Raw genomic sequence first — 27856 nt, forward strand, 5'->3', positions numbered from 1 at the left:
GCCTGTCCTTGGCTTTCCCTGCGGCCTGAGAAGCAGCTACTGCGGAAGGATGGACCTTGGGGCCGGCGGCTTCTCCGAGGAGCAGTTCCGGGAAGCCTGCGCTGAGCTTCAGCAGCCCGCACTTTCCGGGGCCGACTGGGAGCTGCTGGTGGAGACCTTCGGTATCAGCATCTACCGGCTGCTGGACCAGGTAGCTGTAGGCCCGCTGGAGGACCACGGGGCGACAGCATACGGGGTTCCCCTGCCCGCGGGGAGTGCGGGGCTGTAGCCGGAAGTGCGGACCTCGCGTGTCTTCTGGAGCTCAGAGGAGCTATAGTCCTGGGGGTGCCTCCCGCTGACTTTGCCCCCTGCTGGTCGCGGGGAGTGGGGAGGTCATCAGAATTTAGGCTCAGGTCTGAGGCCCCACAGGGCAAGTCGTTTGTTACAACTGACTGATAGAGTTAAAAGGTGGGTCTGCTGATCCTTAGCTCCATGCACTTGCCTGCAAGGGACGTGGAGCCCCGCTCCCGGCTGGATGCCAGTGGTGTCTGTGTGGTGGGAAGTATTTTAGGATTGAATAGGTAGAAAAGAGACTGGACTTTTCAGAGAGTGGATGTGCAGGGGGCTACGTGTGGGGACAGGAGTGTTGCTGAGAAGGGACCTACTCTCATCTCTAGTCATTTTACTGACTTGCTTCGTTTGGCTGCTCCCCGCTTCCTTGTAAATTGGACTTAATAACTTGTCTGAAGCTTCCCGGGAGAAAGTTTAAAAGGGTAGGAGGAATGGCTTTGGGGGCCTGCCTGGTGGCTTTTGGAACCAGGTGGAATGATGGCCAGTCATCAGTTGCTCTGTGTGTGGGTAGCTGCATGGCAAGAAGCATAAAAGTCCCCTTTAGGCAAGGAAAGTGAAGTTGAGGTTTCCTCGCAGAGGATCAGAAGATTAGAGTGTTAGAGAAGGGAGAAGCTCTGAGTGTCTGTGAGTACCAGGGTCCCTGGGTACAAGAGGATGAACACGAAGCTCAGTAAAGAGCAGGCAGAATTAATTTCTTAGTGTCATTTCAGCAGTTACCTTGGTGCAGAAATGGACGTGTTTTCAGACGACGTCCTTTTATCTTCTGACCATTCGTTTTCCACACCAGCTACGCCCAGTCATTTGGCAAGAGTTGTCAGTTCACTGCTCAGATGTATCTGACGTCTGGTCCACTTCCCTTCCCTTTCTTTCCTTTACCTGTGCTACTCTGAGTGGCACCTCTTACCTAGAATTGCAGTGACCTCCAAACTAGCTTCTTGGCCTTCCACCTCTCTGATCCCTTCCATCCTACACACTACAGTCCAATCAAGCACCTGAAGGAGAGGTTGTGATCTTATCAGTCTCCTCCCAGTGGCCCTGTTGATTGCAGAATTAATAATAATAATACCTACAGTAATAGCTAACACATTGCATGCTTTCTTAGGCTCCAGGCACTGTTTAAGTGCTTTGCAGGCATTGACTTAATCCTCACATCAACCCCAGGTTGTAAGTTACTATGTATGTATATGTCAGGTACTAGGACTATCACCTTTTTATCAATTTGGTAATGGATATCTGGAAAGGTTAAGTTGATTGCTCAAGACTCAGACTGGGATTGGAACTCAGCTATCTAGCTCCAGACCTGTGCTGTAAATATGCTCCTACACTGACTCTGAAAGAGGGCAAGTGCTGCCAGGTGGGCTATGCATGTGGTACTAGGCTGGTCCCAACTCACATTTCCAGCTTTACCTCCCATGACTTGTCCATACCCCTCCTGTCCTCCAGTCAACCCTGACTGCTCCCCTCACCTCCCCCCCACGGGCTTGTGCTCTTTTGGTTTTGTGCCTTTTATCGCACAACATCCACTGCCTGAGCTGAGACAGTGACTGGCATTGTATTATGTATTGTTTCCATTGTGTATTGTTATGTAGCAGGGCCCATCTCCCTCCTGTGGGGAGGATGTGAGTGGTATTCACAATAGTTCCTATCCCTACCAACTGTAAGTCTTATTTCCACCCGTTCTGGGTGTGAGGGCAGTCATGGTACATTGACAAGTCTTTCCAGATAACTTTCGTAAGTTGGAGGCTGTACGATTCCCAGAGGTGTGCCCTTGAGCCTCAATAGCTAGGATGGAGGGCCACCTTGATCTCCATCTGTATTAAATGTCAAGAGGCCCTGTTGTGTTGGGTACAAGCCCTTCCTCTTTCTTTCTTCCTTCCCTTTCCTTTCCTTTCCTTTCCTTCCTTCCTCCCTTCCTTCCTTCCTTCCTTCCTTCCTTCCTTCCTTTCTTTCTTTCTCTTTCTTTCTTTCTTTCTTTCTTTCTTTCTTTCTCTTTCTTTCTTTCTTTCCTTCTTTCTTTCTTTCTTTCTTTCTTTCTTTCTTTCTTTCTTTCTTTCTTTCTTTCTTTCTTTCTTTCTTTCTTTCTTTCTTTCTTTCTTTCTTTCTTTCTTTCTTTCTTTCTTTCTTTTCTTTCTTTCTTCTTTTCTCTCTCTTTCCTTCTTTCTTTTTAACCAGTTGCCAAGTGATGCTGAAGCTCCTGGTCCACAGACCATACTTTGAGAACCATTGATATATGGTTCTCATATATGGTGCTCGAGGGGGTTCTGACATTGAGAGGCAGGAGAGGGCCCTAGAGATGAGAAGCAGTGGGAACTGAAAGGTAAGGGTGAGAAAAAAGAGTATCTTAAGACAAAAGCAATGCCCACTTTAAGACTCACTCTCCCTGATTTTTAAATTAGTGGTCCCTTGGGAGTGAATGTGTTCCCCTGAACAGTGTTGAGAAGTTCCCCTGGAGAGAAAGGCCGTGGGTTACTTCCAGAAGCTTTCCCAGGGATCTGCAGTCCGATCTCGCTGGAGCTTTAGGCTGGTTACCATGCCTGTAGACATTGTGAACTGCCAATAGATGGTGTGAAACTGGAGTGCAGAGGCTCACATCATTGATTTAGACCAAGAAAGTGTTGGACTGAAAAGATCTGGCTGAGCGCTTGACTTCTGTTTTTAAACCAAGTGTCTGGCACTGTGAGAAGGGACTGCCTCTGTCCTCTCATAGGTCTTGTAATCAATGAGTTTGGTGAGGAGCAGACAGTACCTTCCTAGGGACTCTTCTTTCCTATATTGTTGACCTTCTAAAATACTGAGAGCCTGGATTTACTGGTAAAACTCTGTGGTTAGCCAGGCTGGACTGAGAGAAAGTTTGGCCTTTTGGAGGGAAGCAGAGACGTAACTGCCATGAGAACAGATTTACCTCGATGGGTGAGAAGCTTCCACTCCCATTCCCCAGGTGGGATCATAATCCAGTTTGCATCATGGGCGTCTTTACTTCCGGATGATAGGACCCTTCTGCTCCCTTCTCCCACCCTTCTGCCTCTCTCTTAAGGGAGGAGTAGGTACCAGTGTGATTGATGGAACAATTGTTGCACCCAGGACACTTACAGAGCCATATTTACTCATGGGTAGGGCCACCATGTCTTAAAGCCGAACACCATGTGTTGCCTCCCTCTACTTCCTGCCGCGGATCGAGGCTGACTCTCTCTCTCTCTCTCTGTCTCTCTGTCTCTGCCTCTCTGTCGGTCTCTTTCTCTGTCTCTGTCTCTCTCCTATTTCATCTTTCCTGAGCATACAGCTGGATGGACATGTCAGAGCCTCAGTTCTCCCTCTCCTCACTTGTCTCTCAGGATGAGGGTGTGGTATGAGGCAGTATGAAGATGCTGGTCCCAAGATTTAGATTTGGGGGACTTACGGGGTAGGGGTGAGTAGGATCCCCCTCTTCTGTCTGCAGGTATAAGTCGAACTTTGTGCTCCACAGCTGCCTTTGGGCTGTGTGAATGTGTCCTAGTGAGAAGAAACCTCCAAAATATTGGTTCATGACCCATTCAAGCAGTCTTTCAGGACCTATTGTGTGCTTGCATTTTGCTAAGCCCTGGTGATGCCTGATGAAGAAGACAAAGTTCATGTCTTCCAGAAGCTTTAAGACAATAAAACAGGCACTTTTTTTGCTATGTAGATCTGAGCACCTTACCTATACCATTTTTCTTCTGCCTGAAAAGCTTCTTTTAACATTCCTTCCAGAGGAGGTCTGCTACTGATGAACTCCCTCAGTTTTTATTTGTCTGAAAAAGTTTTTATTCCTTCTTCACTCTTGAAGGACAGTTTCATTGGATATAGAATTCTAGTCAGTAACTTATTTCTTTCAAAATATTATATATTTCACTCCACCCTCTTTTTGCAGGGTAGATTCTCAGGAGATGTCTGTTGTAATTCTCATCTGTATTCCTCTGTAGGTAAAGTGCTCCCCCATCCCTCCTGCTACAGCATCTTTCAAGATTTTCTTTTTCTCTTTGGTTTTCTGAGTTTGAATATGGTTGATTTAAGACCTTTTGGTGTTTCTTTTGTATGGTGTGCTCAAGATTGGCAGATTTACTTTGAAGGGTGGTCTGAGCTTAGATGGTAAACCGCCATGTGATTCAAAATAAAATATAGTGTATTTGGGGCTTATGACACAGAGATTTCTCTCTTGCATGTGGAATTGCAGAACAACTCTAGTAATTCAGAGTTTTCCTGGGGTGTATGTTTTAGAAGTGGTGGTGGCAATGGTCTAAAGCAGGGACTGTGAATTTTTTTATGTAAAGAGCCAAATAGAAAATATTTTAGGTTTTATAGGCTAAGAGGCGAAATGGAGGTAATTATGTATTGACTTATATAACCACTTAAAAATGTAAAAAACATTTTTAGCTTGTGGACTGTGAAAAAATGGCCAGCATGACAGATTTAGCAACCCTGGTCTAACGTACAGTTTTGATGCCTAATAGCTCTGTCGCTTTAGGATTTATGAACCGAAGACCCTAGCTGGGTCTCTGCTTCCCAGTCTACAAGCTGGAGATAATTCCTGTCCTGCCAAATTTGTACAGGGATCCAATGAGAGGATACATTTTGAAGCACCTTGTAAATTGAATGGTGCTTGGTGGTGAGATATAGCAAGGGTGATCTATGTCCCCATGTACCCACCACAGGCCTGGTTTACACTTGTCCTGGTGAAACATTTTGCAACACCTCTCTCACTCAAAAGTGTTCTGGTTGGAATGATAAATTATATGGTCACCCTAATGCTATATGCACCCGGAGGGCTTATTAATTTATCTAATGACATGTTGGGAGAGGCCAGGGATCATAGACGTGGAACTCTACGGTCACGTCACTGGCTTCAAGTCCAGATTCTGTTGCAACTAATGAACTTCAAGTTCGTTAGTTGTGTGACCTTGGGTGGGTTTCAGAACCTTTTATTTTTATTTTAATAGCTTTTTTGAGGTATCATTTAAGTACCACAAAATTTACTCATTTTAAGTGTACCGTTCACTGATTTTTAGTAAATTTATGGAATCATGCAGCCTTCCCCAAGTCTAATTTTAGAACACGTGTGTTACCCCCAAAGAAACCTCCTGCCCATTTGCAGTCTTCCGCTGGTCCCATTCCCAATCTCAGACAACCACCAAGCTACTTCCTGTCTCTACAGACTTAACTTTCCCAGGAATTTCTCAGAACTTCTTTAAACCTCAGTTTTGTTGTCTGTAAAATGAGTTTACCAATGGTCCACACCTCATATTTTCATTGCGTAGCTTAAACGGGACGACCCCTGTCATGCACTCAGCCCAGGGCCTGGTATTCGGTAAGTACTCAACAAGCATTAGCTATCAGTGTTATCTTACCTAGCTATCTGCAGTCCTTCAGGATTAAACATGCCATGTGTTCTTGGAGAGACCTCAAATATTGAATCTGATTTAGTCAGCTGTCTTTCTTCCTACAGTCTTCTTCATACACACTGCCCAGTGGCAGCTACAGCTTTGACATCTGCCACTAGGAGTGATTCTTATTGGTGAAAAATGCTTACTTTTCATACCTTCTGAGCCTGTTACTTGCCACAGAGGGCTGGAGTTGGACAGTTTCCACAGTGGTAGATTGGAGAGGTGTCCTGGGGCCTGAGGTAATGGAAATGAGCTCTTCTATGAGAGGCAAAGAAAATTCAGTGCACACTCCGAGGGTGCATTTATAGGATTAGAGAGATGTGATTCACCAAGGCTGTCTTGTAGTTAGTGATGTAAATGCGCATAAACACCATAAGTCAAGAGAATGAATGATGCCTTTCTGCAGGTGAAGTGTCAGTGTTTAGGGACAGTGGGGATTACTCCTCTGTGGGATAACTCCTGTGTGGGAATTGCAAATGTCAAACACAAACATTATGACCTTTTGACATTTCTCAGGTGTAAACACATTAGCGCTACAGAATTTATTCTGCTTAGGACAAATAAGTGAACTATTGGCAGCAATGTTTCTCAAAATATTTTAACTCTATGAATGCAATTTAAAAAATTGAAATCTTTAAAAAATGCATTTGGATTACAATTGGTAAGAAATGTAACAGCTTGATTTTTAGACTAGTAAAGCCAGAATAACAGAACATCTCAAAAATTAGTGATGCCAGTAGCAAATTGCTAAAGTGTGCCTCCACACCCCTTCCGTTTCTTCACTGATAAAGTGGAGATAATGAGATGCTTTTTCATAGGGTTTTTATGAGTATTAATCTCCAAGTACAGTGCCCAGCTTAGAGCAGGTGCTGCATAGATGTTAGTTCCTGTAAAATGTGCATTACATTACAGTTCTGATTTATCAGTTCTTTAATCTGGAAGAAGGAGATCATTATTACACCTACCTTATTAGTCCTTACTAAGTACTTATTACATACTGGGCAGCACAGTAAGAGCTTTAGATGGATTATCTAATTTAATCCTCATAATCATTCCCCTAGGTAGAAACCCTTATTAGACCCACTTTGCAGCTGAGGAAAGCAAGGCTAGTAGGTGGAAGAGCTTAGACTATACCTGGGTTGTGACTCCAAGCCCATTCTATAAATACCACACTGTATTTCCTGGCATGGGAGTTTTGAGATGACTCTGAAATAATATATGGAAAAATACCACAGCCCTAGCTCATTGAAAGTGATAATATTTATCCTTTCTCCATTCCTGCCTTTTCCTTTTTCCTTGTCTCAATCCCCCAGAAGCAACATCTAAAAAATACCTCTTCTGGCTGTTGGAGGCCTATTGGACAAACGCACCGGGCTGAAGGACTCATGGGAGCATCTCAGTGGGAGGTCCATCCTAGGTGGTCTGGTGCAGGAACACTGGCTTTGCCACCAAGAGTCATCAGCTGACTCTTGGCGAGTCACTGTCACCTTTTCCATAAGGGTCTAAGACCCCTTCCAGCTCTAAGAGCTTGTGTTGTCTTTACTGAAATTATTAGCTTGTCACTTGGAACAGTGGCTTGGAGCAAATGTGCAGAGATAATAGAGCTAAATTAGAAGACTTTGTGGGAAGAAGAAGGGGCCGGTGTCACCCTCCTTCTGGCTGTCCCAAGTGTTAACTGTAGGACTCAGGCAACTAATGTAGCGTCTTTGAGCTTCATTTCCTCATGTAAAGGTGGAGATGATACCAATGCCTCTATTGATACCACAGGGCTATGTTGAGATTATATGACATAATGAATATAAAACTGAAAACTGCACTGTGTTCAGAGAAACAAATGCTAGTGTTATTGAAAGAACTTACAGTAGGTCCGAGTGATTGGAAGACTTCAAATGCATAATACATGATTGTGGCAGTGACTGCCGACAGATCACCGAAGGAAATACATTCCAAGCTGAACAACCAAGTATAAGACTATGCTTGATTGTTTTCTCAGGGCCAAGAACATAGTGGGTCCATAAATTTTTTCTGAGTTACCTAGTGGGAGGAGGTGGAACTTTCTATGATAGTGAGTGTGAAGTTTCAGATATCTGTGCAAAATTAAATATGCTTCAATTTAATGTCCATTAATAGTGTCCATTATCTCTTCTCTTCCTTGACAATTCATTTTAGTAATGCTTATGTATTTCTGTACTATTTTAATGTTTTACACATAGTCATATTTGCTTGCTGTTTTGTCAGTCTACTTTTCTCCTTAAAATAATGTTAAAGAAAAAACAAACCTGGACTTAGGGTTGGGGGTTATTGTAGTAGGGAGAATACTTTGACCATAAGATCCACGAGTATCTCAGAAGTGAGGCAGAAAGGTCTTTCTTTTATAGAGAGAAGTCAGCAAGGCTAGAAGCCACGTGTGGGCAAGTGAGATGAAGGTGGCCTGACTGGAGAATAGAACAGAGAATATCTTACCCTGAGGCCAGTCCGTTCTCAGGAGGTGCTGGATGCTGACTCAGGCTGAGGCTGGGCCAAATTTTAGGGTCTGGAGGAAGGAGAGGTGCTTAACTAGCTTGGTTAACAAGTATTTTGTTCCAATTGATCAGTGGAATAAGCAGTTTAGCTAATCATTTACAGGGCAATGAAAGGGAATTTAGAGGCTCTATGTCTGGCCTTGTGACAGGTAAACAAGGGGCGTGTGTGTGAGTCTCATCTAAGTCATGAGGGGAAAGGTGGTTCTTTTGTGATAAGCTGTTTTCTGGAACCCAAAGGGTGGGAGATTTTCTTAACCTCTACTGTTTTTCTGGGATGACAGAGCTCAAGTACAATTCTCAGTAAGAACTACTTGTAATAATTAGGATTGCTTTTAGCTGCAAGTAACAGAAAACTGGATTAACAATGACTTGAACAAAGAGGGGTTTATTTTTCTCACCTAACAAGTAGTTCAGAGGTCAGCAGTTGCTGGCATTGGTTTAGCTGATCAACGATGTTAATAAAACTCTGAATATTTTCACTCTGCTTTCTCATGTTTGTTGTCTTTTAGTCACAAAATAGCTGCTGCAGCTCCAGAATCATATACATATTCAAAACAAGAGGGAGGTGTCTTATGGCTATTACCTCTACTTGTATAGGAGACGAGGAAAGTTTTTAGCTGTGCACATGGCCATAGGGGTTTTCTTAGTAAGAAAGAGAGTATATGCTATAACGAATCTTCTGTTTCTTCTGAGAATTATATTCTACACATGATATTGACTGATTCTCTACCATTGAATAATTCCTTTACCATGTCAAGTATAGGAAATTAAATATCCTATAAATGGAGCATTAGAAAATCATGCAGTGTGTTTTACTTTAGATAAAAAAAAAAATTGAGCCATTCTTAGAAGTGGTTTTCTGGAGGACCTTCAGGAAAAGCCAAAAACCTCTTCAGTAAACTTGTTTGGAGTCATTTATTGAAATGGTAGTATGTTTGGAAACATATCTGCAACAAATGTTGTACAGGAATTATATCTCTAATTTGAAAGAGACTAAATACTGAAGTTTTATGTGGGCAATACTAGAAACATTGCCCAAATAAAACTAAGGTTTATGTTCTTTTTCTATTAAATTGTTTGTACAAACAATGGTACCTAATCCTGGGAAGATACTCCTTTGCTACTGGTGAGAGTATAAATAGGTAAACATTTTTCTTAAAGGCTTAGAAAAAGTAAAAAGAGCATTAAAATGTTAATGTCCTTTGCCCTAAAATTTATCTCTAAGGAAGAATTTGCTTTCCTTGTGAAAATGTTAGAATTATGAACCAAGTTTGTCCATACAGAATCATTTTTCCAGCAATGTTCATAATTGTGAAAATATATGGAAACAGAAATAACTTACAAGAATAATTAAATTAGTTGTTATTGCTCCATAGTTTCAAAATAATATAGTTAAAAATAGGAATACAAGCTGTTTATACCATCTTACTCCCATTTTATAACACGTAGAAGTATTTATTTACTCAAAAAACATGTCAAATATTTCCAGTGGGTACTTGTGGATTATGGAATTTCACATCATTTTAATTTTCTTTATTATTTTTGGCATTTTCTAATTTTCCTTAATGAATATGAATTATTTCTATAATTATAAAAAATTCACTTTATTTTGTAAAAGATATAATGAAAACGTGAGTATGTTTGCTGAGACCCTGTTTTGAAAGAAATAAGGGGTGAAAAAGTGCTTTGATCCAAGAATTTGGGTGGGGTTGCTCAGAGCCTGAAAAGAACATTTTATTGATAGACTAGAAAAGATGTCACAAAGCATTTTGTCCTCTGGAGTTCTGGCATTTCTCAGTTCTGCCACGAAGGAAGTGTTTAAAGGAAGTTGTCACAATAGTTCATTCTTTGGTATTCAGGTTAATCGCATCTTTCTATTTTTCTCTTCCTAGAGAGCTTTCTGTTTTTCTTTTCTGTGATATGTACAAGACTGAGGTTACTAGGGCTGAAACTATATTCAGAGGGAACCAATTCTAGAAAGCTGTCTTAATTCATCCAGATAACCAAAGGTAACTCATGTGGAGTTGAGGAGATCATTATCTCTATCCATAATTATCCCTTTTGCTTAGTATGTGTAGAAAATGGGGAACCAGTACTCCTGAACAGAAGCTAATTGTCCTTCTCCTAAGACATTAAAATGTGTGTGGGTGTAGATGTGTGGTGTGTACAACCCGTCACTAACTTTCCGTCTGTGAGCTTGAGGGGAGGGGACAGGAATGGAGGGAGTTGTTTCTCTTGAGTCCTGCCTTTCCTATGGGGCATCCATGGTACAGCATATAAGGAGGTCAGACCTACCAGTTTGTCATTTGCTGGTTGGAAACCCTTGGTATAAAGCCACATACCTTTGGAACTGAAACATCCTTATGAATTCAGTTTCAATTTTACCTTCCATATCCTGCCAGGTACTTTCATATATATCTGAGATTCCTAAACTGGGATATGCTTATCCCTGGGTTATGCCACCTGAGTCAGGAGACACTTGAAGCCTCAGGATCTCTAGAAAGAGTCCCCATGTTTGTCCCTTGACCTCAGATAAGTCCCTGGAACGGTGTTTAAGAAGATGGGTTCATTCATGTTTGATTAGCCAATCAGATTGCGTTAGCACGTGGAAATATGAATACATATAAAAGCTTCGTTTTTGTTTGTTTGTTTGCTTTTGCACTGAAATTAAGAGACATTGATTTAATTTTAACAATAGAGCCTTTAGACAAGGTGAGGTTCAGGAATTGTTAGCTGCCATTGTACGGAGAGTGAAGCTTGTAGTGTCACCAACTCCAGCCCAGAACCCTCACAGAATATGGCTTAACATGAAAACAAGGAAAATCTCTTGTACTTAGGAATCTAGATATGGTCTTTTGCTGAATAAAAGGGACTAGTATGATTTGAGGCTGGTGTGTTGCCCCCTTTTCATTCCTTTATACACAAGTCTTTTATAGGGACTTCCCTAGCAGTCCAGTGGTCAAGACTTCACCTTCCAATGCAGTGGGTGAGGGTTCAATCCCTGGTCGGGGAGCTAAGATCCCACATGCCTCATGGCAAAACCCCCAAAACATAAAACGGAAGCAATATTGTAACAAATTCAATAAAGACTTAAAAAAAATAAAGTCACTTATAGAAAACTTCTGTCTTGGAATTGGTAAAACAATGTGTTGGGTTTCATTACGCCCCATGGATATCTAAAACAGTAGTCTGAACCCTGAATGCTAGCTACCTCTATGATACCCCTACATGGATGTTTAATAAGCATCTCAAACTCAACTTGCCTAAGGTAGAACTCTTGGTTACCCTGCAGCCCACAAATACCTCCTCTGCAAGTTTTCTCTGTTTTAGAAAATGGATCTCCCATCTACCTGGTTGTTTAAGCAAATGTTATAAGAATTATCCTCAACTCTTTGTTTTCTCTGTCCCTGCGGCCAGTCTGTCGGCAATTCCTGTTGACATTACTTCCAAAATGTGTCCCTACATCACCGACTCCTCCCCATCACTGTTGTTACCTTCCTGTCTAATCACCGTCATCTCTTTTCTGGACCATTGCACTGGTCTTCTAACTCAGGGGTCCCCAATCCCCGGGCCACGGACTGGTGCTGGTCCGTGGCCTGTTAGGCACCTCACTGCACAGCAGGAGGTGAGTGGCAGATGAACGAGCGACGCTTCACCTGTATTTACAGCCGCTCCCCATCGCTCGCGTTACCGCCTGAGCTCCGCCTCCTGTCAGATCAGTGGCGGCATTAGATTCTCACAGGAGGACAAACCCTACTGCGAACTGCGTACGCGAGGGATCTAGGTTGCCTGCTCTGTATGAGAATCTAACGCCTGATGATCTGAGGTGGAGCTGAGGCCGTGATGCTAGCGCTGGGGAGCGGCTGCAAACACAGATGATCATCAGCAGAGAGGTCTGACTGCACAGAGACCAAAATAAGTCAACTGCTTGCACACTCATTTCAAAACCCTATCAGTGAGTGGCAAGTGAAAACAAGCTCATGGCTCCCACTGATTCTGCATTAGGGTGAGTTACATAATTATTCCATTAAATATTGCAATGTAATCATAATAGAAATAAAGTACACAATAAATGTAATGCACTTGAATCATCCCGAAACCATCCTCCACCCTGGTCCGTGGAAAAACTCTCTTCCACGAAACCGGTCCCTAGTGCCAAAAAAGTTGGGGACCGCTGTTCTAACCCATCTCCTTGCTGCCTTATGATCTATTTTCTACCAAGCAGCAAGAATCATCTTTTAAAAGTCATCCCCTATTTAAAGTCATTCCCATATTTAAAATTATTTGTTGGTTTTCCATAGCAGTTATAAAAATATGTTCACCGCTTTATCCCGGTTTACAAAGCCCTTTGGGCATGGCCTCTGCTACCTCTGTGACCTCAGCCCCTACCACTCTCCCCCATCACAGTTCTCTGGACCCCCTGACTTTCTGTTCTGTGAGTAAGGCAAACCATCGGGCCCCCTCCCAACCAGAAGTGGGCTTTCCCCATCTTCCCATGGCTGGATCCTTCTAATATTTAGAAGAAACCGTTCTGATAAATCCCTCATAGAGACATTTCCTGAACACCCGATGATATAGGACGCACCACCAGCCCACCAAAACTAGACACCATTTATCACATAACCCTCTTTTATCCTACTTAAATTACCTGGATAGCGTATAGCTGTCACCACCTCCAATGCCTAAGGCCAAATATAAGACCCATGAGAGCAGGCTCCTCATCTGGTTTTTCACTATTGTTTCACTAAGACCAAGAGGAGGTGCTTAATAATGGTGCTGCATGAACAGCTGTTTTTCATATGCTGTGTAATCTCAACCTGAGAATCAATAGGTTGTTTCTATCTGTTCTGTTTTTATAGCAGACTGGAGTGTATGAGTATAAGGTCTTTGGCGTTCTGGAGGATTGCTCACCGGATCTACTTGCAGATGTCTATATGGACTTAGACTATAGAAAACAGTGGGACCAATATGTTAAAGGTGAGTGACACTTACAATTTAACAAAACCAGTTAGAAAGTAGAATCTAATGTTATTTATTCTAGCCAGCAGTAAGCAAAAGGTTTAATTTTTACTATATTATGTTCCATTTTTAACTTTGGCATATATGTCTTAAAGTTCTAGGTTAAAATGTGACTTTGCTAATCTTAGGATTTGCTCCTTGCGTATTATTAGAGTCACTCTCCAGTTTGCTCTGAGGGCTGCTTTGTTCTTATTATAAGTTTGTTGTCATCTCATAAACCTAGGTGGTCATGGAAGGCTTCGTGGAGGAGGTGATACCCAAGCTTTGTTTCAGAGGTTGAATCAGACTTTTATAAATGGCAAGAATACCTATATGTGAAGAGGTGAGAGGGTGAGGGGGTGAGTGGATAAAGGGCATTTGAGGTCTAGGGAATAGCATGAGTAAAGTGAGGAAGGCATGAAACAACAAGAAATATTAAAAAACTGTGAGCAGTCGGGTGCTATTGAGTTGCTGGGGTAGCAGAACCTGGAACTAGGGTGGGAGGAGGGTCCAGAGCCCCAAGGGCCTAGGCTGGCCACCTGGCTACACTTCTTAGGTTTTCGCTAGAAGTGAGGTAGAGTTATGAGAAGCATTAGATAGGGCTCTTCCTGCCGCTTAGAGTGGGGAGTGGCCTCTGCCATCCCAGTCACAGCGGGATAGACACGCAGCAGCTAGCCCAGGGACACAGAAACCCTGACATACCCTTGCTGTGGTCAGGAATCTTAGTTGCAAGTAACCAAGCACTAACAAATGTCAGTGTAAGAAAAGGAGAAAGCGTTTTTTTGTTGTTGCTGTTCATGGAATTGAAAAGTGCATAGATGTCTGGCTTCCAGGTCAGCTACATCCAATACTTTATATCTCCAGCTTGACTGTGTTTTCTTCTGTGTTGACCTCATTCTCAGGCAGATTGTTATGTCATGGCAAAGTTGCCACCAGAGGGTGCAGGCTTACATTCTAACCATGTACATAACCCCAGAGGAGTAGGAGCTTTCCTACTGATGCAGCCAGAGTCCCAGGGTTGGCTCTCATAGACTAAATATGGATCATATACTTACTTCCTGGGGACATTTATCATGGTTTTGGGTCACTTAGTGCTATCAAATAGCCTTCCTATCTAGGGGGAATTGTGATGCCACCTATTCAAGGGAGAAGCCACGAGTTCTCTGTCCATCTCTCTAGCAGACATCGTTCACTCGTGTGCTGTAGACATTGGCAGAGCCTCTGATGTGTGGTACTTGGCATCAGCGTTCCACACTATGGAGTATGGTCCAGAGACAGCAGTAGTTTGGCTTCTCTGGAGCCATCCTGAGGTTCTAACCTAACTCTGGTCCTCCTAGATCTTCTGTAAACTGCACGAGAGCCTTTAAAAAAACACTCGTTGGCCTAAACTTGCTAGAGTTGCAAGCCAAGACTCCGTCCACACATGCCTTCCCTAAACTAATCACCTTGACCATGTCTGGCCCAATATCCCACCCCTATAATTAATGCCAAGTCAGTCCTGCTTAAACCACATAGTGAAGGAGAAAAAGGAGATGCTGGTCCAAGAAGCGGAGAGCCACAGCCGAGCAGGCAAAGCAACAGATGTCTGCTCCTTCCCTTCCTCTCAAGGGCATCTTCAGCCTCCTGTACCAGTGGGCTGGCAAGCTCTTTACCCCATGGTCTGCTTCTAATAGATTTCATTTTTTCAAAAGCTAAATTAATTAACACATTGCCACAGTTAGTATCTCCTCAAGGGACTCTCTTGGTTCCTTCAGCAGCCTTGGTGTAGCGCCTTCTCTAAATGGTTAGTTAGAAGCTTCCTGCACAGCTTGGGGGCAGAGGCTGCACACTTCATGGCATTCCTTTGCTATCTCCCTACAAGAGCTGATGCTCTATGCACTATATGCATGGTGGATATTAAGGAGATTTGGTCCCTGTAGCTGTGGTATAAAGCAACATAGGAGAGGGGAAAGAAAGTTAGGGTTAGCACAGTTAAGCAACTTTCTAGCTGTTTAGAAAGGACACTGCCCTCTCTGGAAACTTCGTTTCCCAATTGAACACACTAGACTGGGTCGCTCAGTCCCAGGACACCTGTAATATGTCAAGAAATCTAAAGGGGGGGCGTAAGGACACAACAGTAAAACATTTGATACTCTAGTGACATCTGGTGGTTTCCCTGAATTTTCTTTTTTTTTTTTTTTTTTTTTGCGGTACGCGGGCCTCTCACTGTTGCGGCCTCTCCCACTGCGGACAGGCTCCGGACGCGCAGGCTCAGCGGCCATGGCTCATGGGCCCAGCCGCTCCGTGGCATGTGGGATCTTCTCAGACCAGGGCACGAACCCGTGTCCCCTGCATCGGCAGGCGGACTCTCAACCACTGCGCCACCAGGGAAACCCGGTTTCCCTGATTTTTAAACCTGAAAATTTATTTTTTAATGCCTAATTTTATTTCACTGCATTTGTTTGAGAGTGTTGTTTGTGCTATATGATGAACAATTTTTGCTGGGTTCCTTAATTTTTACTCTGTTTTTTATCTACTAAACTCTGCCCCTGGGCAGCAAACTTTCAGTGGTAGTAAATCTGATTTGTCTAGAATTCTGTGCCTTATGAGTGAGTGGTTTATCATCCCTACAGGATCATCATATCAAAGCTTCTTGTTTTTTTTTTTTTTTCCTGAATTTTTGAATTTTATTTTATTTATTTTTTTGAACAGCAGGTTCTTACTACTTATCCATTTTATACATATTAGTGTATACATGTCAATCCCAATCTCCCAGTTCATCACACTGCCATCCCCCCACCACCACTTTCCCCCCTTGGTGCCCACACATTTGTTCTCTCCATCTGTGTCTCTATTTCTGCACTGCAAACCGGTTCATATGTACCATTTTTCTAGGTTCCACATATATGTGTTAATATACGATATTTGTTTTTCTCTTTCTTACTTCACTCTGTATGACAGTCTCTAGATCCACCCATGTCTCTACAAATGACCCAATTTCGTTCCTTTTTATGGCTGAGTAATATTCCATTGTATATATGTACCACATCTTCCGTATCCATTCGCCTGTCGATGGACATTTAGGTTGCTTCCATGACCTGGCTATTGTAAATAGTGCTGCAGTGAACATTGGGGTGCATGTGTCTTTTTGAATTATGGTTTTCTCTGGGTATATGCCCAGTAGTGGGATTGCTGGGTCATATGGTAATTCTATTATTAATTTTTAAGGGAACCTCCATACTGTTCTCCATAGTGGCTGTATCAATTTACAATCCCACCAATAGTGCAAGAGGGTTCCCTTTTCTCCACACCCTCTCCAGCATTTGTTGTTTGTAGATTTTCTGATGATGCCCATTCTAACTGGTGTGAGGTGATACCTCATTGTAGTTTTGATTTGCATTGCTCTAATAATTAGTGATGTTGAGCAGCTTTTCATGTGCTTCTTGGCCATCTGTATGTCTTCTTTGGATAAATGTCTATTTAGGTCTTCTGCCCATTTTTTGATTGGGTTGTTTGTTTTTCTGATATTTAGCTTCATGATCTGTTTATATATTTTGGAGATTAATCCTGTGTCTGTTGATTCATTTGCAAATATTTTCTCCCATTCTGAGGGTTGTCTTTTCATTTTGTTTGTAGTTTCCTTTGCTGTGCAAAAGCTTTTAAGTTTCATTAGGACCCATTTTTTTATTTTTGTTTTTATTCCCATTACTCTAGGAGGTGGATCAAAAAAGATCTTGCGGGCTTCCCTGGTGGCGCAGTGGTTGAGAGTCCGCCTGCCGATGCAGGGGACGCGGGTTCGTGCCCCTATCCCGGAAGATCCCACATGCCGCGGAGCGGCTGGGCCCGCGAGCCATGGCCGCGGAGCCTGTGTGTCCGGAGCCTGTGCTCCGCAACGGGAGAGGCCACAGCAGTGAGAGGCCCGCGTACAGCAAAAAAAAAAAAAAAAAAGATCTTCCTGTGATTTATGTCAAAGAGTGTTCTTCCTATGTTTTCCTCTAAGAGTTTTAAAGCATCTGGTCTTACATTTAGGTCTCTAATCCATTTTGAGTTTATTTTTGTGTATGGTGTTAGGGAGTATTCTAATTTCATTCTTTTATATGTAGCTGTCCAGTTTCCCCGGCACGACTTATTGAAGAGACTGTCTTTTCTCCACCGTATAGCCTTGCCTCCTTTGTCATAGATTAGGTGACTATACGTGCATGGGTTTATCTCTGGGCTTTCTATACTGTTCCATTGATCTGTATTTCTGTTTTTGTGCCAGTACCATATTGTCTTGATGACTGTAGCTTTGTAGTGTAGTCTGAAGTCAGGGAGTCTGATTCCTCCACCTCTGTTTTTTTCCCTCAAGAATGCTTTGGCTATTTGGGGTATTTTGTGTCTCCATACAAATTTTAAGATTTTCTGTTCTAGGTCTGTAAAAAATGCCATTGGTAATTTGATAGGGATTGATAGGGATTGCATTGAATCTGCAGATTGCTTTGGGTAGTATAGTCATTTTCACAATATTCATTCTTCCAATCCAAGAACATGGTATATCTCTCCATCTCTTTGTATCATCTTTAATTTCTTTCATCAATGTCTTGTAGTTTTCTGCATACAGGTCTTTTGTCTCCCTAGGTAGGTTATTCCTAGGTATTTTATTCTTTTTGTTGCAATGGTAAATTGGAGTGTTCCTTAATTTCTCTTTCAGATTTTTCATCATTAGTATATAGGAATGCAAGAGACTTCTGTGCATTAATTTTGTATCCTGCAACTTTACCAAATTCATTGATTAGCTCTTGTAGTTTTCTGGTGGCATCTTTAGGATTCTCTACATATCGTATCATGTCATCTGCAAACAGTGACAGTTTTACTTCTTTTCCGATTTGGATTCATTTTATTTCTTTTTCTTCTCTGATTGCCATGGCTAGGACTTCCAAAACTATGTTGAATCATAGTGGTGAGAGTGGACATCCTTGTCTTGTTCCTGTTCTTAGAGGAAATGCTTTCAGTTTTTCACCATTGAGAATGATGTTTGTTTGTTTGTCGTATATGGCATTTATTATTTTGAGCTAGGTTTGCTGTTTGCCCACTTTCTGGAGAGTTTTTATCATAAATGGGCATTGAAGTTTGTCAAAAACTTTTTCTGCATCTATTGAGATGATCATATGGTTTTTATTCTTGAGTTTGTTAATATGGTGTATCACATTGATTGCTTTGCATATATTGAAGAATCCTTGCATCCCTGAGATAAATCCCACTTGACCATGGTGTGTGATCCTTTGAATGTGTTTTTGGATTCTGTTTGCTAGAAATTTGTTGAGGATTTTTGCATCTATGTTCATCAGTGATATTGGTGTGTAATTTTCTTTTTTTGCAGTATCTTTGTCTGGTATTGGTATCAGGCTGATGGTGGCCTCCTAGAATGATTTTGGGAGTGTTCCTCCCTCTGTTATATTTTGTAAGAGTTTGAGAAGGATAGGTGTTATCTCTTCTGTAAATATTTGATAGAATTCACCTGTGAAGCCATCTGGTCCTGGACTTTTGTTTGTTGCAAGATTTTTAATCACAGTTTCAATTTCATTACTTGTGATTGGTCTGTTCATATTTTCTATTTCTTCCTGGTTCAGTCTTAGAAGGTTATACCTCTCTAAGAATTTGTCCATTTCTTCCAGGTTGTCCATTTTATTGGCATAGAGTTGCTTGTGGTAGTCTCTTAGGATGCTTTGTATTTCTGTGGTGTCTGTTGTAACTTCTCCTTTTTCATTTCTAATTTTATTGATTTGAGTCCTCCCCCTCTTTTTCTTGATGAGTCTGGCTAATGGTTTATCAATTTTGTTTATCTTCTCAAAGAACCAGCTTTTAATTTTATTGATCTTTACTATTGTTTCCTTTGTTTCTATTTCATTTATATCTGCTCTGATCTTTATAATTTCTTTCCTTCTGCTAACTTTGGGGTTTGTTTGTTCTTCTTTCTCAAGTTCCTTTAGGTGTAAGGTTAGATTGTTTATTTGAGATTTTTCTTGTTTCCTGAGGTAGGTTTGTATTGCTAAAAATTTCCATCTTAGAACTGCTTTTGCTGCATCCCATAGGTTTTGGATCGTCATTTTTTTTGTTGTAATTTGTTTCCAGATATTTTTTGATTTCCTCTTTGATTTCCTCAGTGATCTCTTGGTTATTTAGTAGCGTATTGTTTAACTTCCATGTGTTTGTGTTTTTTATGTTTTTTTCCTGTAATTGATTTCTAATCTCATAACGTTGTTGTCAGAAAAGATGCTTGATATGATTTCAATTTTCTTACATTTACTGAGGCTTTATTTGTGACCCAAGATGTGATCTATCCTGGAAAATGTTCCATGTGCACATGAGACAAAAGTGTAATCTGCTGTTTTTGGATGGGATGTCCTATAAATATCAATTAAATCTATCTGGTCATTTAAAGCTTGTGTTTCCTTATTAATTTTCTGTTTGGATGATCTGTCCACTGGTGTAAGTGAGGTGTTAAAGTCCCCCACTATTGTGTTACTGTCGATATCCTCTTTTATAGCCATTAGCAGTTGCCTTATGTATTGAGGTGCTCCTATGTTTGGTGCATATATATTTATAATTGTTATATCTTCTTCTTGGATCGATCCCTTGATCATTATGTAGTGTCCTTTGTCTCTTCTAATAGTCTTTATTTTAAAGTCTATTTTGTCTGATATGAGTATTGCTACTCAAGCTTTCTTTTAATTTCCATTTGCATGGAATATCTTTTTCCATCCCCTCACTTTCAGTCTGTATGTGTCCCCAGGTCTGAAGTGGGTCTCTTACAGACAGCATATATATGGGTCTTGTTTTTGTATCCATTCAGCAAGCCTGTTTCTTCTGATTGGAGCATTTAATCCATTCACATTTAAGGTAATTATCGATATGTATGTTCCTATTACCATTTTCTTAATTGTTATGGGTTTGTTTTTGTAGGTCCTTTTCTTCTCTTGTGTTTCCCTCTTAGAGAAGTTCCTTTAGCAGTTGTTGAAGAGCTGGTTTGGTGGTGCTGAATTCTCTTAGCTTTCACTTGTTTGTAAAGCTTTTGATTTCTCCGTCAAATGTGAATGAGATCCTTGCTGGGTAGAGTAATCTTGGTTGTAGCTTCCTCCTTTTCATCACTTTAAATATATCATGCCACTTCCTTCTGGCTTGTAGAGTTTCTGCTGAGAAATCAGCTGTTAACCTTATGGGTGTTCCCTTGTATGTTATTTGTCATTTTTCCCTTGTTGCTTTCAATAATTTTTCTTTGTCTTTAATTTTTTTCAATTTGATTACTATGTGTCTCTACGTGTTTGTCCTTGGGCTTATCCTGCCTGGGACTCTCTGTGCTTCCTGGACTTGGGTGGCTATTTCCTTTCCCACATTAGGGGAGTTTTTGACTGTAATCTCTTCATATATTTTCTTGGCTCCTTTCTCTGTCTTTTCTCCTTCTGGGACCACTATAATGTAATGTTGTTGTGTTTAATGTTGTCCTACAGGTCTCTTAGGCTGTCTTCATTTCTTTTCATTTTTTTTCTTTATTCTGTTCCATGGCAGTGAATTCCACCATTCTGTCTTCCTGGTCACTTATCCGTTCTTCTGCCTCAGTTATTCTACTATTGACTCCTTCTAGAGTATTTTTCATTTCAGTTATTGTATTGTTCATCTCTGTTAGTTTGTTCTTTAATTCTTCAAGGTGTTTGTTCTTTAATTCTTCTAGGTCTTTGTTAAACATTTCTTGCATCTTCTAGATCTTTGCCTCCATTCTTTTTCCAAGGTCCTGGATCATCTTCACTATCATTATTCTGAATTCTTTTTCTGGAAGATTTCCTATCTCCACTTCATTTAGTTGTTTTTCTGGGGTTTTATCTTGTCCCTTCATCTGGTACATAGTCCTCTGCCTTTTCATCTTGTCTATCTTTCTGTGAATGTGTTTTTTGTTCCACAGGCTGCAGTATTGTATTTCTTCTTGTTTCTTCTGTCTGACCTCTGGTGGATGAGGCTATCTAAGAGGCTTGTGCAAGTTTCCTGATGGGAAGCAAAGCTTCTTGTTAATAGACACCAAAGAGGCTTCTAGATGCAATAACTTCTTTTTTTATTATTATTTTTAGAACTTTATGAAAAAGAATGCAATGGAGAAGCAGTGGTGTACTGGCAAGTCAAGTACCCTTTTCCCATGTCCAACAGAGATGTATCCTTTCCAAAAGCACACCATTACTCAGCTTTTGAAGTGTTTCTGTGCCCCATGGCCATCACCCAATGGTGGTATGTCCAGCAGGTGTGGACAATATTGTCTTTGACTCTTGCACAGACATCTGCTACAGCTGTTGCTTCCTGTGTGGCTTTCAGATTTCCGGGCCTGACCACGTGGAGCATCTGTAATTGTGGTCACGGGAGGGCAGCTCATAACTTCCTGAAAAGTTTTCTAGGAAATCCTTGTGCCAGAGAATTGGGGACCTGAAAACAACTTTTCATAAAGAGTATTCAATACACTCTCTCAATCTATACGAAAGGAAGTAGGGACCCAGAGAGGCAATGTGACAGAGGCCCACACTCAGGTGGTTAGCAGCAGACTAGGGGCTGGGACTCAGGCCCCACATTTCCAGCTCCCTCCACCTCCCTTCCTCCGCGAATATTGGATCTGGACACTGTGTGTATGTTTCTTCCCCTCAGTTTCCTTGATTACAGTATGAAGCAGTTGAATGGATGTGAGGAGTCTTAGCTGACACTCCAAGGCTCTATGAAGCCCCTTAGGGCCAGCCTGGGGGGCTTTGATGGACATTTGCTGGATGGGCAGATGGGGTAGTTTATAGGTGGGGACAGGTGAGATTTCCACTGCACTGTTCTCCTCAGTCATAGCAGCTGAGTGTTTTACCCACTGAATTTCCATAAAGGATCCTTTTAACAAAGGGTCTGTGGAGGTAAAAGAAAACAAAACTTGGAAACCACTGAACTGGATGATCACTGGAATGTTTTTTAGCTCTAATATTCTGTAAGTCTGTATGTTCCTAAACAATTGTTCTTTAGAAAGAAAGGGGGCATGGGGGTGGTTTGTGGGTATTGTTTCTGTGTGTTTTGTGTGTATGTGTCTACCCTGGCCCAGCTAGATTACAGACTCCATAAGGGATTATTTCTGGCACAATTCCCACAGACTGCTAGATACAGGTGGTAGGTATTTCAAGAAATTGTGGTTACTTAATCCCTTAGATTTTATGTTGTTCTCTCTCCTCCTTCCAACAACTGTGCAGGGTAGGAGCCATCATCCCCATCAGTCAGGGAAGGAAACTGAGGGAAAGGGAGGTTCAGAACCCTGCTCAGGTTCTCATCAGTTTCTCACCACTAGTGGGTGGCAGAGGCAGGCCTGGGCCCAGGTCCAGCTGTGACCAGAGAAGGTGATCTGGACCAGGGCAACACCACTTTCTGACCTCATGTGGATACTGCTGGGGGCTATTCTCAGGAGTGGATGCTTGGTGCTCCTTGAAGTTTGGTTTCATTTGCTTTCCAGTGTCACACAGTCCCGTAATGAGTTTCTTAGTCCTTGTATATACACATATGTCTCTCCAACAAGGGCTATTCAATTTTTAGATTAGAGAACAGTGTAATGAAAAAGAACATTAGTTTTGGAGGGAAGGATCCCAGGTTAAGTGTGCGCTCATTTCCTGGTTTGCTCTGTGACCTTGGAAAATGCCCTTCAAATGGGCCTCAGTAAACTAGTGGTTCCCCACTCATAGACTGTGTGCCATGCTGGACCTTCCAACCCTTCAAAGAACTCTGTGAAATGGCAGTCAATATATCAAGTTAATTTTTCCTCAGTGGAGTGTCAGGTGATGTCTATCACATGAGCTAAGCAAGGTGTGGGACCATATTTGCTGTGAGGAAAAAATAAAAGACTTGGGAGAGAAATCCAGAGCTAAAGCAACTTCATTCCTTCCCTAAAACATTTAAGAGTTTTACTCATCAGTGCATAGAGAGTGGGGGCAATAGACCATCCTGCAAGGTGCCTGGGGGAGGGGCAGCCCACCGTGGGTGCTGTAGAGCCTCCGAGCTGGTCTGGGGCTGTGGTCACGGCTGTTGCAGTAAGTGTAAGTGTGTTGTACTTACAGTGATTGTTTGGATTATTTTAGGCTTTAATTCCTTCTCCTGTGAAACCTAAAATTCTACTATTGGAAAGTCTAATGAACACATTAAAGAGCTGAGCCCTCTGTAGCTATGAAAATCTCACCAGGTTTTGGAGCCTAATCGTGGTTCAAATTCAGGTTCCATCACTTCAGCTGGGCTATGGGATCTTCAGCAAGTTTCTTTACTTCTCTGAGACTCAGTTTGGTCATTTGTAAGATGGGGATACTTATGTTGAACTTACAGGGACTTTCTCAGGATCAAAATTGATGCTAACTGTAAAGCACACGATGCATGTATGTGGTAAGGGCTCAATAAGTGGTGACTCTTGTTTCTTAAAATCAAATCATCTTCCCTATAATAGTGCCACAGACATAGTGGTTATTCTATAAGTGTTTATTAAGTTGAAATGGCTTCGTGATTCTTGGTGAACCAGAACCAGCAAGGGCATCTGCCTACTAAATATTCAGGTATTCATGTGTCTTCCTATGATCTCCAGGTGTAAGTCACCCTTCCTGACCATCCTCTGTGCATAGAGGTCAGTGATGAGGGCTTAGGGAGAGGACAAAGAGCAATGGCCCCATTGTTTACTGAGGGCTGCTTCTGCTCTAGTCTCTCTCTAGAGCCCCCACCAAGTCTGCCTGCAGGGCAGTGGTACCGTCTTTTCTTTCAGAGGGAAACCAATCTCAGAAAAGTTGAGTAACCAAACCAGGATCACACAGCTGATAAGTGACCAATCCTCTGAGATCTCATTGCCTTCTTGGAGAAATAAGGAGTGGGTTCCCCACATAACTAAAAGCAGCAGGGAACCATTCACAGGTGGGTAATACACGCTCTCAAATAAGAACACCAGTCGGAAGGAGCTATGGTTTTGCAGGGCAGGTAGGCAGACAGGGCAGGAAGTGAAGTAACAGTGCAAGGGAGCAAATACCAAGTGGAGGAACAGAATTATCTCCCTTTGCTTCTGGCTTGCGGGCTTTTCTTCTGCTCATCTGAGGTGCTGGCCTTGGTGTCGTGCCTTGACTGGTGGTGTGGTACGTCTATGTGCGGCAGCGGCGAGAGCTGGACCATGAAGGACAGAAGATCCACGTGATCCTGGCCCAGAGCACCTCCGTGCCACAGTTTCCAGAGAAGTCGGGTGTGATTCGGGTGACGCAGTACAAGCAGAGCCTGGCGATCCAGAGCGATGGCAAGAGGAAGAGCAAAGGTAAAAAGGGGGCACGTGTTGGCGCACCAGCCGGGACCACCCACGTGAAGGCCAGGCTGACTGCAATGCACATAAAATGCAGGATGCTTATTCCCTGAGGTCAGAGACTGGGCACGGGTGCAAAAGAAACAAGGGAGACTCAGTTCACCACAGAAGCTTGTCTACAATGCAGCGTGGATGTTTAAATCTGATCAATTCATTCTTTACTGACTCTTGCATCGTCCAGATGAAATCAGAACATCCAAGGGAATCAAAACGTTTAGAAACTCAGTTCAGGCTGGTCCTGTCCATGCACACACTGGCCAAGGCAGGGCAGGAGGGCTGGTGGGACCATCTCTGAGGAGGCAGCTCCTGCTCAGCAAAGACCCAGGGACTCAAGACCTGCCTGCCTTGAGTTCCAGCCTCTGGAGAGAGGCTGGGAGGGGTCCATGCGGCCACCTGCTGGACTGGAATCAGTGTGGCCTTGAGGCTGTGGCAAAATCTGAACTTAGTTGTGACGTGTGTTAGATCTGCCACCTTGGGCATGTCACCCCACTCTTCTGCGTCACCATTTTATCATTTATAAACTGGGGTTCAATTTTATCAACTCCTTAGGATTGAGATGATTAGTGAGAGAAATAATAAAATGAGAGACTATCCAAGTCTAGCACTTGCCAGGCATTTAATAAATATCAGCAGAATGTGCCTTGACTGTTTTCCAAAATGTTTACATGTAAGTCTCCCGTAAGGCAAGGCAGAGGGGCGAGTCCACTTGAATTCCATGTCACCTCCCTCCTTACTTTCGGGACCTGGATATGAAGGTGGAATGTTTGCAAGGTTTGTTATTGTATCTTTCTAACATGTTTCTTCCTTTTGAATTGTCCTTTCTTTGCCTCTCTAGTTTTCATGTATTACTTCGATAATCCAGGTGGCCAGATTCCGTCCTGGCTCGTTAACTGGGCTGCCAAGGTGAGATGCCAGGAGGCAGGGGGGGAAGTGTGTGTGACACATGTTGACTCAGCCCGTGGAGCTGTCAGGCTGGGGAGATTGCTGTCTCAGGCCTCATGATGCTCTCTTATGAGACGGCTCTGTTGAGTGACTGTGGTTAGGACTGGGGTTGCCAATACCCAGCACAGAGGCTGGGACAAAAGACAAATAACCTTTACCTGGAATGTCAGCCCTCCCTGCTTTGCTCTGAGACCCCACACCAGGATCACAATAGCCTACCCCTTGTAGGGACAATGGTGCCTGTGGATCCTCTATCTGCGTATGGAGGAGTTAGACAGGCCAATCTGGCCCAGGAGACACCCGCCATGTCCAAGCCTGGGGAAGCCTTCAGTTTTTTTAATGGTTATTTTGTTTTTCTGTAAGGAGAGGGAACCACAGTGGTACCCAGATGACTAGAAACTGCCTAGGACCTGGAATCATGCCAACCATTCAGTCTGCTTTATAAGGCCCTACTTACTGGCTGGAAGGCTCACCAATTCCCTGGGAGAGTGAAAAAGCACATAGGTTTTGAGTCAAACACATGATATTTTGAATCCTGGCCTTGTTTCTGACTGTGTAATCTAGGAAAGCCATCAATTTCTTCCCTCTTAAAAATAGAGATGGATATTCCCACCCTGTGGAGAAGGAGTAAATAGAACAATGTTTGGAGAAAGTCTTGAACAACGTTCAACACTAACTAAAGACTGACATATCCTGCCTCTTGCCCCCAGTCCTTACCATTTTCTAATTCTGTAAAGCAAGTCCTTTCTCTCACTTCTTTGGAAGAATCCCACAGCCTAACCCAATCTCATTTTTGGGTTTTCTTTTTCTTTTGAAAAAATGGTGTCTTAGAAATATCTTAGCTTTTTATTAGCAGAAGTTAAAATATACAACAAGGTCTTGTAACAGTGGCCCCTGCGATTCAGCCTTACCTGTGCCCTGCATCTCACCTTTTGTCATCATCTGTTGGAACGCTCTGTGGAAATCTGCTCGTGGGCCCTATTGTCATATTTATTACTCCCAAAGCCATCTCCCTTTACCTTTGCCACATCCCGAAGAATTAGGGATAATCCCTGTGAGGACATAGGAGTGACAGTCTCCCTTCCTTTGCAGAAAGGAGCTCCTAACTTCTTGAAAGACATGACGAGAGCCTGTCAGAACTATCACAAGAAAACCTAAGGGAGGGAATTGGGAGCCTTGTGTCCATGGAATGATGTCTCCAGAAGTGCCACAACCGCCAGCGCTCAGCCTGCCTTTCACTTTTTTGTCCTCAGAGACTTGCACGCTCTCCAGCATGTTGTCCCCAAGTGTGTTTGCCTGACGCCCGGCTTCCTTTCCCACTCTTCCTTCCCCAGGACCCACTGCCTTCTTCCACTGTTGAATGTGGGTCAGATTAGGGAAACTTTTGCTTGTTTATTTTTAAAAAGGGGAGTCCTCAGTAAGGAACACAGTCAATCCATTGTGCCATTCTAGGGAGATCTTGGGTGGAGGACTGACAACCATCTAAGAGTGACTGATCCTGGCAAGCTGGCTCCTTTCCACATGTGATTTCTTGCAACCCAGGGGGGTGATTTCCTGCTGAAGTTGCATTTTCTTCAGAACTGATGCTCAGTGCACCAAGACTGGAAGATTCATGTCCATTTGCCTTATGCTTTGCTGCCTTGATTTGAGGATAATCCACTAAGCCTCTCCCCATTCCTGCTTGTGGAGGATCATGAGCTGTTTTGATTTTAAACCATTTTGGAAAACGTTGCAGGACTGACTAAGTGTGTAGTGTGATAACAATTTTTTCTCATCACCCATGTCTGGGTTTCTCTCTTTCCCATATGCCACTGGAGAAGGCTGTCTGTACCTCACTAGCTCTGCATTTTACTGGACACTGAGGCATCAAGACAGCTCTGGCAGTTACCAGAAGCCAAGCTACTTTGCACACAGCATTGAGATAAAGTGTCTTTTTATGCAATTTCCCTTCTAGAATGTTTGGAGATGTTGAAAGGATAAGAGTTCACAGCCAGGGAAATATTAATTAGTGGTGTGGTTGACTCTACATCTTTTTCTCAGGAATTCTACCTAAGTTTTCCACCTCTCCCACCACCACAAGACTTTCCGTTTCCTACTTTTCTCTTGAATTTTGGAGGGAAAGATATTCTGTGGACAAAGGCACAGCCTTATAATCTCAGGGAAAAGGTTTAACCACTGTATGTGACGGTACCAAACATTGATTAAGGGGCATAAAAATTCGGGATGCAAAGCCGGAGGCAGGGGATTTATTAAAATGTGATACTCCAGGCTCTGTAATTTCTCTCTGGAAAGGGAAGTACATTGAACACCAAATAAATACAGAGTGACTTATA

At 42.6% G+C, this 27856-nt stretch overlaps 1 protein-coding gene across 1 annotated transcript; it reads left to right on the plus strand.

The window, feature by feature from the left end:
* Window positions 1-27856, plus strand: PCTP (phosphatidylcholine transfer protein). The gene is made up of 6 exons (XM_081219840.1): window positions 1-190; window positions 13108-13225; window positions 21325-21404; window positions 24365-24536; window positions 25417-25484; window positions 26616-27856. The coding sequence occupies exons 1-6, from the start codon at window positions 50-52 to the stop codon at window positions 26679-26681; spliced, it is 645 nt and encodes a 214-aa protein (XP_081075966.1). The 5' UTR covers window positions 1-49; the 3' UTR covers window positions 26682-27856.

Source organism: Mesoplodon bidens, assembly GCF_964165515.1.
Source record: "Mesoplodon bidens genome assembly, chromosome: 19".
In the NCBI taxonomy this organism is placed as follows: Eukaryota; Metazoa; Chordata; class Mammalia; order Artiodactyla; family Ziphiidae; genus Mesoplodon; species Mesoplodon bidens.